This window comes from Nothoprocta perdicaria, unplaced genomic scaffold (assembly GCF_003342845.1).
Source record: "Nothoprocta perdicaria isolate Ctin4 unplaced genomic scaffold, notPer1 scaffold_191, whole genome shotgun sequence".
Lineage (NCBI taxonomy): Eukaryota > Metazoa > Chordata > Aves > Tinamiformes > Tinamidae > Nothoprocta > Nothoprocta perdicaria.
In genome coordinates, this window is record NW_020455105.1 from 938774 (window position 1) to 953549 (window position 14776).

The 14776-nt window shown below is 41.6% G+C and overlaps 1 protein-coding gene across 2 annotated transcripts in view; it reads left to right on the top strand.

The window, feature by feature from the left end:
* Positions 1-12372, top strand: part of MIER1 (MIER1 transcriptional regulator) — a 33862-nt gene extending 21490 nt beyond the window's left edge. For both annotated transcript variants that reach the window (XM_026037147.1, XM_026037148.1), the window contains exons 5-13: positions 756-888; positions 2947-3011; positions 3338-3410; positions 6478-6629; positions 7211-7292; positions 8299-8393; positions 8862-8989; positions 10506-10645; positions 11296-12372. In XM_026037147.1, the coding sequence (XP_025892932.1) occupies positions 756-888; positions 2947-3011; positions 3338-3410; positions 6478-6629; positions 7211-7292; positions 8299-8393; positions 8862-8989; positions 10506-10645; positions 11296-11621 (1194 nt within the window). In that variant the 3' untranslated portion in view covers positions 11622-12372. The remainder of the gene's footprint in view (positions 1-755; positions 889-2946; positions 3012-3337; positions 3411-6477; positions 6630-7210; positions 7293-8298; positions 8394-8861; positions 8990-10505; positions 10646-11295) is intronic.
* Positions 12373-14776: the final 2404 nt, after the last annotated feature.

Here is a 14776-nt window from a genome sequence, read left to right on the forward strand (position 1 = left end):
AAAAAAAAAAAAAAAAAAAAAAAAGAAGCCTAGAGTTAATTTTGATCTATTTCCATCAAGGAAAAAGACCTCCATTTCAGAGAAGAAAAGCATGTTATTCAATGTAGTCGAGAGCAAGAGAAGATTTTCCAATTCATCAAATTCTCATATTAAACGCTCTCAGAACAGGAAAGTAGCAGATCCTGTATCCAGCCATGCGCAGTTGAGCCTGTTCATAGGTCTGCCAGTTCCATATCCTCAAACAGTCCATAAGATTTAAGCAGAGGAATCTTATTTGAGCTGTTTTTCACTACAAGCAATTACTTTACCCAGCATAGCTTGTCTCCTCCCCCAGTATTTTTGTTTTTATAAGAGCAAATTTTAAAAGATTGAGGAAGAGAAACTCCCTTACCTGATGAAGAAAATTACTGGCTTCAGATAAATACAGCAGTCYATTATTGATTTTTGAATGAAAACTTTAAGGATATGTTTGACTGATGTAAAAGCAAGCTGTGGTATTTAGTTCTGGTTTGTGTTTTAGGCAGCTTTTACAGTCTGTTGAATCTGATATGCTTAAAATCCAGGTCAAAAAGAAAAAGGGGGGAGGCATTTCAACATTTTGCTATGGTTTAGGCTGGACAGCAACAACCACCACAGTCACTTCAAGTTAGACACAGACTATTTGGTTTTGATAGGTTGGCATTTGGGAGGAGAATATTGCCAGAATGGTATTTGTTTTACAAAAGCTAAAACTGATTTGCTTTTGTATATTTAAGGAGGAGGCCATAAAGGATTCATCTGGTCAGGAAGATGAGACACAGTCATCTAATGATGACCCAGCACCATCTGTTGCTTCTCAAGATCCACGGGAGATAATTCGCCCTCGTCGATGTAAATATTTTGATACAAGTATGTACAGTTTAGTACTAAGCACAGTCATCTCGGGATAATTGACTTCTGCTTAATAGCAGCTCCAATTACCATCATACTCTGTTTCTCAAACACACATCTAGATGCCGGCAGGCGTTTGTTAGTTCTTTCTTACCACTGTTCTTGATTAGCATTACACTGAAAATAAAGGGCAACAAGAATTCCTATTTTTAGCGGAATGCTAATCTTCTCACCAGATGAGGGACCCTGTGCAAGGGCACTAGGTATTACCRCCTCTACAACAAGGATTAAATGAGGTTAATATTTTAAATTTCTGCAGGTTTGAAAAAGCAGTCTCAGGCAGAGCGAGTCCTCTCGTTACACTGCTCTGAGCACCAAAGCAGTTCGGTTTATGACCCGGCAAGCTGATTTGCTAATTTGCATGATGAGGAGCATGATCCTTGTAATAAATACAGTGGAATCTCTCTTCAGTGGAATCTCTCGAGTTGTGCATTGCTGCGCGCTGAAAATGCAGCCCTTCTTTAGGGTCCTGGGAGCTTCTGCAGAGGTCCTGCAGCACCTGGCTGCTGAGCGCGGTACTGCCTTTTATTTCCAGCACGGACCAGGGGAAAATCCCTGCTGGCAGGGAATGCTCCGCTCCGGCACAGCACGTGCCTACCCGCCAAAGCCAGCGGCATCAACCTGCGCTCTCACTCAAAGAAACTGGCAGTCCTAGTGAGCGAGAAATACACAACATTTCCTAGAAATAAAGTAGGAAAAAACAAAAGCATTGAAATATGAAGAAGGCCAATAGACTGTTAAACCTGAATTAACGAAGGTGAAAATAGCCATGAAGGAAATCTACTTGAAAAAATCCACATTTGCTGCTGCTGCCAGCATTGTGAACTGATTCTTTCCCTCGTGTTTTGCTTAGGATGTGGATTTGGAGGCGTCTGAAACCATTGATGTAATTATGAGCAGACCCCCTAGACCACTGTGGCAGTCTTAACAGAATATGAGCCTTTCAGTATCGTGCCAACAGCTGAGCCATTTGCACAGCAGATACCTTCCTTGGGTAGAACTGGTTGTTGCTGGTGTTTGAATTCCTGCAATTCTCTATGTTAGCAAATGAAAATCAAGACGCAAAAGTTTCTTTAATATCTTCTGCTTGATACTTATTAGCCCTAGCATTGTAGAGATACATTTTTCCGATGTGTAGTTTATATTAACGCAGGAATTCCAGGGAATCTTAGCTATGCAGGGATTTGAACCAGAAATTGGCAAGCAAATTAACTCTTTTTTTTAAGGCTTCATGTAATGTAAATGTATTGCATTGCTTTGGTGGGTTTTACAGTGTTCAGCTGTGTCCAGAATGTAATTTAATGTGCAGATTTTTTTAGGTTTTGACATGCTATACATAAGCTTAGTGCTTTCAGTACCTTGTGAAAGGAAACTACTCCATATTGTAAAAATACTAAAGTTTTATCCTAAGTAATCAACATTAAATACTGCTGTCCATCCCATCCCATGTGCATCCCATGTACTGCTGTGCATCCCATCCTAAATCCGTGTAAGACTGAGGAATTAATATGTGGGAATTTCTTTCATGTTGTGCTCTGGTGTGCCTTTTGTGGCAAGGAGGAGAGCACAACAGCAACTGAATTAGGAGCTCACTGAAAATAATGGTGAAATTGCAAACAACTTTGATYTCAGTCTGAACACGCACATAAAAATACTCGGAAAAAATAATTRTTTGGAGTGTGGACCCTCTCAGCTACTTCAAAGGTGGGTGAAGGAAAGGAAGCTTTATCAGGAGGTATTAAAATTGAGGAATTCTGTGTTCACTTTTGCGGTATCTCATGAGAGCGTTGGGTGGGTCTGTCTCCAAGTAGTGAGCAGGGAGACACGTAGCAGTGCCGGGYGAGCGGGCGCTCGCGCTTCTGCCGCCTTGGATAAGGGGTCAGGGAGGCAGGGCCGGGCTCCTGGATGCCAGTGGGACGAGGAGCCGGCTCGTGTCCGGCCACGGAAGGTGCTCCCGGGATCCCGCGGGCTCCCCCGGGGCTCCTTCCRTGTCAACGTTTCCCCCTTTCCTTGCAGATAGCGAAATAGAAGAGGAATCGGAAGAAGATGAAGACTATATTCCATCAGAGGACTGGAAAAAGGTAAATGTTAAGGGCTGTTAAAAATATTCCGTGAGTAATGAGTTGATCTGTCACATAGCAGCTTTCAGCTCTGTGGATTGCCCAATTGCTCTCCTCTTTTCTTCCACAAAAATGAGAGCTTTGACAGGAATGAGTGTTGAAAGCCTCCCCAGTAGAAAGCATTTCCATGTAATTTGTTTACTCTTTCTTTAGTTTTCAAACAATGAAAATTTTAAAGAATTAAAAWATATATATATATGGTCAGACTCTCATTCTGTAATAAAAAAAAAAAAAAAAGGTACAGTTGTGATTGCTTTTCCTTTTGCTTCTCTCTTATTTCAAAACAGGAAATCATGGTGGGCTCTATGTTTCAAGCTGAAATTCCAGCTGGTGTGTGCAAATACAAAGAGAATGAAAAAGGTGAGASTTCAAACTGTTGTCATTATCAAAATGATTCATTTCACTTGCTAATGGAGAAAAAAATCCTTACCTGACTGATGTCATRTCTCTGACAAAATAAAACAGCCTCTTCAAGTGAAGGATAAACCCATGATCTCAAACTAYAGTGAGGCTGTACTTTGCTGTCAGAGCTTGAGGCTTGGGAAGGGAAGGAAGGATTGTGTTCCTGGACTGCTGAGCCCTTATGGGACTGTTGCATTCTAATTTGCCAATTCACACAAGGTTTTCATGTAGGCTGTGTTAGCCTCTTCACCTGGTCTATTGAGTTTTTGTGAAACAAAAYAATAAAGAAATTACAATTCTGGAAAGGAATTAACCAATTGAAAGGAGAAAAACGGCCAGAACAGCTTTGATTTTCACACTTACTAACCCTTTAGTCAATATTAAATAGCATATTATTCTATTTTCAGGATATTTCCCCAGAACTTTTTGTTTTCCTTTGCAACCAGAGCCTGTAGCTGTCTGCTGTCAGTATTACCAAGGCAGGAAAGGCAGGCCTGGTTCCTACCCAAGTGCGTGCGTGAGAGAAGCAATTTTCCCTGCTGATTCAACCCCTYACTCAGAATTTGTTTACACTGCAATCAGTTTGAGACTGCAGCGCTTGTGGTTTGATATAAACTAGTTTAAAACTAGCTGGCACAAAACTGCTCCTTCCTGGAATTTGAGTCAACACTGAAATAGTGGCAGTTGTCTTGCGTTAAGCTCCAGGTTTGGCCRTGCTGTAGCTGGCTCTAGCTGGAAACTCTCTGGAAGGGGCTGATCCCGCTTTGGGCTTGGAGCAGAGCAGGCCCACGCTGAAGCTGACAGCTTCAGTGAGCTGGAGTGAAATCTGGACTGTGTAGACAGAGAAGCTGGAGAGAAGGTAATTGAAAACCATGCGAGAAGTCCAGAGTTTACATTAAAAACAAACCTGGAATTCCCAGGAAATTTATTTATCTAACTTGTTCGCTTCAATGGCATTTAAACTTTGCATTAAGTAGTTTGAAAGTGTTTGTTGGGTGCAGAATGCAAAGCCTTTTACACCGAGCGAGCTTGTAGTTCATGTTGACGTTAGCAGGTCTGGATTCCTTCGCTCTACCTGCCAGAACTCCCTTCTGCTCTTCCTTGTGGATTCTAGGAGACGCATTTTAACATTATTCACGGGGACTTAAGGGATTTGTGGCTCCCTTTCACTACTGCAAGTAGCACTGAGGATTATGATGTTTCATCTGAATGTTGATTTTATTTTTGTATTTACCCAGAAAAGTTCATRGAGAAAGAAGGAAGTTGTTTGTTTTTCCAGAAAACTTCTCCATGCTAGAGCTGTATCTTTGATTTTTTTTTTTTTTTTGACTGAGTAGAGCTCAGAATTTAGAAAATGAAGGTAGAAATCAGATTTCTGTTGATTGCATTTTAAAATCTTATAATACAGTTGTGATTATATCTGTGATTAGGAATTTGTCTGTAAAAGCCACCAGTAAGACTGTAACTCTTCTGGAAAAAATACGTAAGAAGCATACTACAAAATACGTGCTTTTTTTAGCTGTTAGTAAGTTCTTTATATGCTTTACTGCTTCCCTCTAAAAATAGAGCTTGAACTTACACATTCACTATGTTCAGAGATTCGGTAAATTGGACTTTAGTGATCGGTCAACTGCTCTTACTGGTATTTGCTTTGCTCTAAATGGCTTCTGGCCTCCAACAATAAAAAGATATAGCTGCTTTATGCRTTGCAGTAACCTACATAGGAGTTTTTTGTGGTCTTGCGTGTGGCTCTTTGTAGAACCAGGAACCTACGTCATGGGCAGAAAGTGTTGAGGAGAAGGTCACGTTTTCATCAGTCATCCTAGGGGCTTGTCTTCCTTTACAGCCCAATAGGATTTTACATACTCTGCCACTTTTTTTGCCATTTTGCTGTGTTTTGGATGAAATTTTTGACTTTGCCTTAAAATCAGTTATTGGTTATCTCACAGCTTCTGCTGGCATTCCTACCTCAGTATACCTAGAACCTATATATTATGTGGGGACCTGAGTATCAGATTAGGAGTAGCCTTTCAAGGTGCAGAAAATTGTCAGAAGCTGCTTTCAAAGTATCTTCACAGAGGTTCTGTGTGAAATGAACCYGTCTTTCTTTGCCAAACACTTATTTTCATTAACAGCTTGCTTTTTTCTTTCAAATAGTGACCCACGTCCATGTTAAAAACATCTGTTTTTCACGTCAAGATGCACCTGGCAGGTATTCTAGGCTTCCCGTGTGCATGGCAGACTCCTACACGTGCACCTGTGCCTGCACAAATGCCTGCTCCTTGGCTTCTCCATGGGGAAGACTCGGAGATGGATGGATGTGCATGTGGATGTGCACGTGCATTCTGCCTTCCCTAAGGGCATCTGGCATCAAAGACTGGGCCATTAGCAAGGTCTCCAGTTCTGATTCTGATTTTTATTTTTAATAACTTGAATAATTTCACTGTATTTTTGTCATACTGATATTTTCAATCTGAAAAGCATCAGGCTAGTTGGGAAATACAGGAGACAGTTCAGAGGATAGACTGTTTTTCCATGTTATTCCCATTAATTTCAGTTTGCTAAAGTTTTTCTGGTCTGAAATCTTACTCAGAAGTTCTGAGGAAAAGAAACAAAGAGATTTGGTAGTATTAAATTCATTGATCTTTACATACCTAGTTTGTTTTAGAGACGTGTCTTGGAAATAGCAGGAAGGTGTTGGCAAGCAGGGATTCCCTTTAGGAGCCGTTTTCCCTTCGCGGGGCCTGGCCTCGGGATACCRTCTTTCCCGGAGGAGTGCTGGGCCTGGCTCCCAGCTTTCACCCACCCTCTTAGCTCACACACCTGCATTTTGAGACTTGGTAGGGGGTTTGGCACGCGGCGTTGGGAGACGTGCCCTTTGCTTTCTCCCTGGCTGATCCGAGTGGTCTCCTAAGAAAACGACAGCACCCAGAGCGCGGATGGCAGCAGCCGTGTCCCGATGGYGCGAGGCAGAGAGGTTTTAGCTTCCCTTTCTTGCTTTGCTTTTTGCCTGTGGTTAATCCAGTGTATGAAAACGACGACCAGCTGCTGTGGAATCCCGACTTCTTGCCAGAAGATAAAGTGATCGAGTTCCTAAATGAAGCCTCCAGGCGGACGGGTGATGAGAAGGGCCTGGATGCAATTCCCGAAGGATCGCATATTAAAGACAATGAACAGGTATACCAGGAATAACCAGGGTTTGTAGTATAGTTTTACAGAAGGAGTTGTATCTTTATTCTGTTTTACTCCCTGGCCTTAATATCGGGCTTGAAACTGCTTTAGTCTTTCCTGTGGTAATAGATGTTGATGGGTTTTTTTTCCTGTCCACAAACACAAAATATGGGGCATCTCACTGTTAACTCAGGCTTAATGTTGCTTTTGCAGTAATGCATTGTTTTATGTGTAAAAACAGTGCATGCATGAGTTCTGTTCTATTACTTTGTTTTTAAATGTTAAGAATGCCTACTTTTTTTTTCCTTCTTACAACCTCCTCACGCATTTTACAAATGTAAAGTGGATGAGAATATTATATTGCTTTACCTGGGTGTGTATGTGGTTGTGTAAATAGAGATTTGGAAATGGAAACAGAGGGAATACCTCTTTGCTCTGTTTTGAATTGTAATATGTCCATTTTATTTATTCAGATTATTTTTAATCCTTTTTGAATAGCATTCAGTGATACACTAATTATGCTTCTGTGGCATAATGTAAAATGAGCGATGTTTATAATGTTAATTGTGTGTCTTTCATCTTTCCAGGCATTGTATGAATTGGTTAAGTGCAATTTTGATACTGAGGAATCATTACGAAGATTGAGATTTAACGTAAAAGCAGCCAGAGGTGAGGATACACTAACTGTTAAACTTACACTGTTGAACTCAGTTTGTTTGTCACGTAGGTGACGGGCTTTGCAATCAGGCAGCTTGAAATCCTTTATTAGGGCAGGATTGCGTGGAAGCGTTAGTAGCAGTGCCCATTTCAGTGCAACCTTTAGTGAATCTCTTAGCATTTTCTGAGAAGCAGTATAAACAGGTACRTGGCCAACTACAGCACTGCAAATTAACTTTCTTTTAATAGAGCTTAGTGTTTATATTTGTGGCTTAATAACACATTAAAGTGACTCCTTATCAGCTAAATTGTGCATTTCTTGAGTATATGGTTCATTGTTCTTCCGGATTTCTTCCTTCATTAAATTTAATGAAGGGAACATGTATAAAATGAAATAATTCACAATTCTAAATAAAGGAAATTGAGCATCTACATATTTATTAAAAAAAAAAAAAAAAAAAAAAGAACAACATAACACTAAAAACCTCTCTGCTTTTGAAGAGGCTTTTGCAGTTTCTGGTATTTCCTGGGTTTATGTTGATCTTTCTTTTGTCCCCAAAAGAACAAGACAGACTAAGAAGAGGCACATGTTATTTTCCTTGCACACTAATGTGCTTTTAAATATGCGGCTTGCCCTAGTTTACTGTGCAAATTGCGGATGGCGGTGATCAAATCAACAAGATTAGTTCATTTCTCACTCTTTTAATCCTTATTTATTTGTGACCTTAAGAATGGATGAGGCCAAGTTATGTCCAGTTTTTAGAACTGTGCCTAAGAGCTACTAGGACTCTGTTTTGGCTTSCATGCAGCCCAGATTTCCCACATGGTGCTGAACCAGGCTACTTAGGCCAGCTCCCACCTACTCACTAGGTGGGAGAATTTTCTTTTTTTTTTTTTTACTGTTAAGCAAAACTTCTGGAGACGGGTCTCATTTTGTCAGCAGGTGGCGTARGGAGCTTAGATATCATGTCTAAGCTTTTATCTTAATCATATTCTTTATTACTTTTCCTTGCTTTAGAAGAATTATCTGTTTGGACAGAAGAGGAGTGTAGGAACTTTGAGCAAGGCCTGAAAGTCTATGGCAAGGACTTTCATGTGATTCAGGCAAATAAGGTAAGCACTGAATTTCTTAAGTTTCCTTCTCTTTTTTTGATTAGGAAATGTCATTGTAAATAAAATTGTATGATTTCATCCACAGATCACTAATTTATCCTAAATATGTATATGTCTCTTTGGCAAAGTCCAGTGCGACTGTGCAGCCTCAGTTCAGAAAAGTGCACAAATCTTGCTGTGCACAGACATGTGGGAAGACCTGCATCCCTAGTCTTAGATCGCTATAACAAACTTCCACATTTCTCCCGAGACATTTGTTTACAGCACCTCAAGATATCTTCAGTATTCTTGAAAGTGCAGATAAACTTTGCAGTTTAATTTTGGGACCTTTGAAACGACATCTCTAGTTTCTGGTATTCCTTCTATCATGTAAAGCAACTTTGATTTTGAATTTCACAGCTTTTGAACGCAGCTTTTTGCCAGAAATGCCCCTGCCTTCCTCAGCAGCCTGTGTGACCTGTTTCCTAGGTACGAACGAGATCGGTCGGCGAGTGTGTTGCGTTTTACTACATGTGGAAGAAGTCGGAGAGATATGACTTCTTTGCCCAGCAGACCCGGTTTGGAAAGAAGAAATACAATCTCCATCCTGGTGTAACGTAAGATGAGCTTTGTTTTCCTGTGTGCTTTTACATGTTGAATACAAACCTTTGTTTGGTGTTGCTCTTGCGCAAAAAGGAACAACAACCTAGCGATTCCATAACTCAGTTTGCAGCAGGACATCAGCCAAGGTAGAGGAGTGCATGCCACTGCATATAATGTAATTTCTAAAGCACTTTTGAGTGGAATTAGGCTAACAATTTGCATCAAACAGCTATTTAATTTAGCKTGTTTTCTGTTTAAATGGTTCACAAACATGTTTCTGCAGATGCCTGGATTGTTTTAAATATTTAATGTGTTTATGTAAAAGGCACAAATTTCAGGTGGACTTTTTTAATATATGTTCCATAGTATTACTTAAGTGTTTTGTTTGGCAAGCGCTTCTAACAATATAGTACCCTTTATTGTGCTTGCATTGCCCCTTCTTCTGCCCTCCATTCAAATGCTCTGATGCTGAATATCCCCTCCTTCAGCTGGCTCTCTCCTTCTATCCTTCTTTTTTCTTATTATTCCTTTTTTTTTTTTTTTTTTTTGGAGTGTTCTAGAACATTGCCTATTTAGAACCATGTATTGACCACCAAAGTGAAATTGCAGGATGACATTAAGAGCTGCCATCTGGCTTTTCTGATACGTAGCAGGTCACCGAGAGGCATCTGGGGCTTATGGCTTTCCTTACCAGTTGTCAGGGATTGCCTCCCTCCCTGCCACTTCTCATCTGTTTTATTTTCCCCTGTTGTACCCGAATTAATAGAGGTTTGGGGTTAATGACTTAAAATGCTCTCTGATTTTTTGCAGTTGTGTGCATAACTTATGTCTGAGGAAAGGGCCTTAGTGGGTGTGCTTGTCTGTTCTTGCATGCTGTTGCAGACRGTCGCGGGCATTCGGGGTGCATCGCCAGGCCCCCAGCCCTTGTGTGTGTGTGAGGATATGCCGCTGCTGGTGTTAATCCAAAATAATCCTGCACGGAGAAGGGCTTTACCAGCCAGCGTTGTTTAAATCTTTCGTAAGGGATTTAGTATATGTAAGTGACCTAAAATGTCGGGCTGCAGGGGAATTCACGTATCAAGATGCCTTATGTTGAGGTGTGAAGTTTTCCCCGCAGCTTCCCTCCTTTCGGGGCTGCTTGGACAGCATGTTATCGCTGCTCCAGAGGATTGCAGGGGCTTCATAGGAGCCTCCCGTGGCAGATCGGCCTGTGGGTGCTCTGCACAAAGCACAGGGCAGCAAACGGACGTTTCTGCTGTGCACAGTCTCTGGGGACTCAGCGTAAGCACAGGCTGAGTGTGTTGAAGCTGCCTGCAGTGGTTGGTGCCTCGTTGCTGTGGACAAACCATACGTGGCCCAGTTACCGTAAGTTACGGAAATCGTTAACTTTGCAAAATAAGTGTGCGTGTTTGACGGAGACACCAAAACGTGACCAGGACATAGGTGACTATTGCAGTGAATATTTYGTACAAATTAAACCAATCCTCTAAGAGCAAAGGCAGTGCTGATCGTGGCGTCTCTGTCGCGCAGGGATTATATGGACCGCCTGCTCGACGAGAGCGAGAGCGCGGCCTCCAGTCGAGCGCCCTCGCCGCCTCCCACGGCCTCCAACAGCAGCACCAGCCACTCGGAGAGGGAGGACAGCACCACCAGCAGCAGCAACCAGAACGGTGAGCGAGCGGCTGCCCCGGCGCCCGCGCGGCTGCCGACGCCTGGCAGCAGCGTCACACACGGCAAGCTGGAAGAGAGGCCCGGCCTTGCCTCGCTGCAAACAGCTCCATGTTGGTTTTAAACAGTTCCCAGGGGGATAGCAACTTTCAGTTTAAAAATATTTAAAAAAAAAATTGTTTGCACTTAGCTAGTGGCCGTGTGTAGAATATAAATCTCCTCTAAAATCTTCCCCGTAAAAGGTTATTAATCTGTTTTTAATGCCAGCTTTGTGAGTAGTTCTATGCAGGCTGCTTAAAACAGCTCTCCGGAACGAGAGGACAAAAGCCAGGGCCTCATCAGTCCATAAGAATATCTCAAGAATATCTCAAAAGCAGGAGACAGCCACTCTGAAGGAGCTGAAGGAAAAGTAGTTGTTTCTGTGACATTTTCAGGGCTGCTGTTGTTTATTAGGGCTTACTACTGTCATGATATGTGTATTTCTGKGAGGATAAATCACTCGTTCATCATCCAGCGAGGGGACTAAGAGCAGCATTGAGTTTTAAGTTCAACAAGACTAGCTAAACTTCTGTTTCACTCGTGTAAAGCCAGCTGCTTATTATGGCTCTGCTKTTGTTTAAGGTCCTGTTCTCACTGTGTTTCTGTCATGCAGGGGTGTCCACTAATGGACCGGGTGAGATTCCAAATAAAGAGGAAGCAAAAACGGAAGGATTGCATGTCAATGGACCTTCCAGCGGTAAGAAAACACCTCACACGGAGCAGGATACAAATGGGTATGAAACAGAAAACCTTTCTGCTGACCCTAAAATTGCTCATTCGACTGCAAGAAACGAAAATGAGTTYGAAGACAAAAACGAAAGACCTGTAAAAAGAAGAAGAATTAACAGCAACGGAAAAGAGAGTCCTGGCTCTTCAGAGTTCTTCCAAGAAGCAAACTCACACGGAAAGCTTGAAGAACTTGAAACTTTGGATGACTGAGTAATAGGAGCTGATTTTATTCCTTGGAGTAAATTCTGGGTGTCTAAAATTTTCAGGGTTGATGGGTTACCTTACAAAATTCAGTTCCATGAAACAATCTGCTGAGATTTTTCTAATACCTTTTAGTTGRCTCTAAAGATTTGATTATTTTCCTACTGTTTTTCAGCACCAAAAAACAAATATTCWGTTTCTCAGAGCTCTTAACTGGAGTTGTGAGAACATTAAGACTCTTTAACATTTTTGAGAAACAAATCAACCTCATACGTTAAAGAAATTTCTGTTTATATAATACAGTATTTACGCATTGTGCAGCKGAACAAAGCGTCCTCTCTGAATCCATGAGCTGGTTCAAGTTGCAATTTATTGCAGGAACTTACAATGAAATACAGAATTCCAAAACGTGCATCAGAGTAGGCATAAAGGCTTTTATTCATTTCAAATGGAAAAGCGATATCCCATTGCTAAGGAACCCTTATGAATCCTGAAAGTTACGAGCACAACTATTTTTATATATAGAAGTTTTAAAACGTAAATAAATAAACCAAGTCAGGTTTGTATATGTAAAATTGTTGACATCAATGATGTCTTTCCATATTCTTATCTGGGCTAAAGAAATACATTCTGTATTTTTCCAGATTTCTTTGTAGCCTTTGAAAGATTTTTACAGTACTTACGTCTTGATTGAAATGTCCTTTCTTAAAACAAAAGCTTGTATAATTTTCTTACCTTGTACAGTTGGTAAACTTTTATGAGAGAATTGATATCCTGAGTCTAATGTCAGCTTCATTTTATTTTGCTAAAGTCTTTTCTAAAAAAAAAAAAACCCAAACCAAACTTATCCAATTTTAGAAAATGTTTATTATTCACCACCATGCTGTTATCTCCTCAAAGAAGAGTAAACCATCACCATGAAAAATGGTTAGAAATTRTAATATTGTGAAAATTGGACTTCATATTTCTGTTTTATGGCAAATAGTGATGCTTAGAATTTATTAAGCATGATGCTTTGCATTGCACAAATTTTCTTGCTTTTGTTRGGCCTTTTCTCATTTTCTTTTTGAGCTCGGATAAATTTCCTGCCAGCCAAACGTTTGTTCCAGACGGCGTTCCCCAAGAGCAGGTATTAGATTATCGGCTGGTTTATTGCCAGGCCGCCCTGTGCGTCTCGTGGAGCACAGAAAGGGCAGGAAGGGGGTGGCGAGATCCTGGCCGTGCCCGTCAGGAAGGGACGTGCAGCTGGGCACCTCATCTGAAATTCCTGGAGACRAAAGGCCTGGCCTGGATGGGCATTCCCGTGGGAGCAGGAACATCACGTATAAGCATTTGGCACCACATGCAACACGTGTATAGACACACACATACCCTCTATACGTCTGTTTATGTGCGTGTGTGTGCATACACGCTCAGTGCACGTGCATGCGTGTAGGAGGAGGGAGCCGCTGTGGGTCACCATCCTCAGATAAAGTCCTAGAAATGAAATCCTTGATGAACGGGATGCGGTGGGTCTGTGCTCGCCTGCCTCCCCAGCACCCGGATTCCAAAGCTTTTGGAGCAGGGCTTGCATCCATGAAGTAGAGAGATTTTAATTCCAGTGTGTTTTAACCTGTCTGTTCTATAAGCCACAGCTACTTATCCTTCTATATTAAAAATAGAAAAAAAAATGTTCTATCTATCTGTATAATTTATAAACATACCTTCTCCCTCTGTGGCTTCTAAGTGTGCTGTTAATTTTTAATTGGTTCCTTTTACTAAAATGATCTTAAAGTTCATATGAGTCTTCAGGATTCTGACTTAAATTGTATAGCTGTAGGGTTTGAAACTAATTGTCAACTTGACCGAAAACGATGCTGAGGGTTTCCTTTTTTTTTCCTCTTGTTTTTCTAACTCCACGTCCTGGGACTTCACGGCAGTAGCGAGCCACGTCCTGCAGCTCTGCTCCTGGAGAGCACTGCCTTGCGCTCCCAAAGGGCCCGGCCCGAGATCGGACAGCAGGGCAGCGGCACGCGTTGGCCGTGGCCCTCGTCTCTCCTCGACGGCTTTAGCAGAGGCCGCCAGTACCTGTTAAACTCGGGTTTAACACCCCAGGTATCAAAGCGGGGCCGCGCGGCGCCCGCGCAGCGCTGCTGCCCTCGTCTCGCTTTGGTTTTATGCAGTTTTCTTTGCAAGTTGGAGATACTTCCATTAAAAAAAAACAAATATAGGAACATTTATAAGTAAGTGAACTGTCTCAGGCTTGTGTGTAAAATACAGCACTGTATATTTTCGGGAATGTTGCTTTGTTTTTGTTCTTTTTTTAATCTTACCTTATTTTTCGGTGATACCTAGAAGAGACCTGACATTCCATAATCAGCCAATATGTAATGCTCAGCTAGCCTTTTAAGAATATTTAATTATAATTTACGTTTTGTTTATGCAGGTTGTTTTATCCAGTACTTGGTTCATGTTCTTCAGAATACAGCCACTATAACTTGATAAGTCATTGCACTACTAGAACTATTTAAAAATCTAGAACTATATTAACCTTGATTTTGTTTCCAGAAGCAYGGGGTGCGGCGTGGAGCCCGGGAGCGCTGCCGTGCTCCCCGGCCGCGCTGCCAAGCCGGCGGCTTGCGGGGAACACGGATGYTTTTCAGGCGGCATCGGGACGCGGCCGGCCGGAGCAGGTGTCCYGTTTTCATGGAGAGCTTTAGGAGCGCAGCCGGAATGGAAAACACAGCTCTACAGAGAAAGCGTCGCTGGGCTTTATAAAGGAGTTGAAGTGATATTAAAAAAAAAGACAGATTAGTTTTTATACATTTTTTCCACGCATAGTAATTTTGCACTGTTAGTAATGCCCTTCTCTTACCCCCTGTTCCCTGTCTGCAATTCTGAAAATGCTTATTAAAATATTTTTTTAAACATACTGTCTGCATAAAAAAAGGACTGAGTTGTTTTTTATTGAAACACGGAGTGCAGTTGTTTCTGCTTACACAGGGAGGGAAGGAACTTCTGGCCCCTTGGCAGTAACTGTTACTGCTTTGATGGACTTAGYTGAGGGAAAAAACCTCCTCTCCTGGCTTTGAGATTAAACTTAGGCCGAGACTTCTTTGAACTGCTTTCATTGCTGTGGGGCAACGTTTCGTGAAGGAGGTTTGGGGCATTTTTCTTCTTTTTCT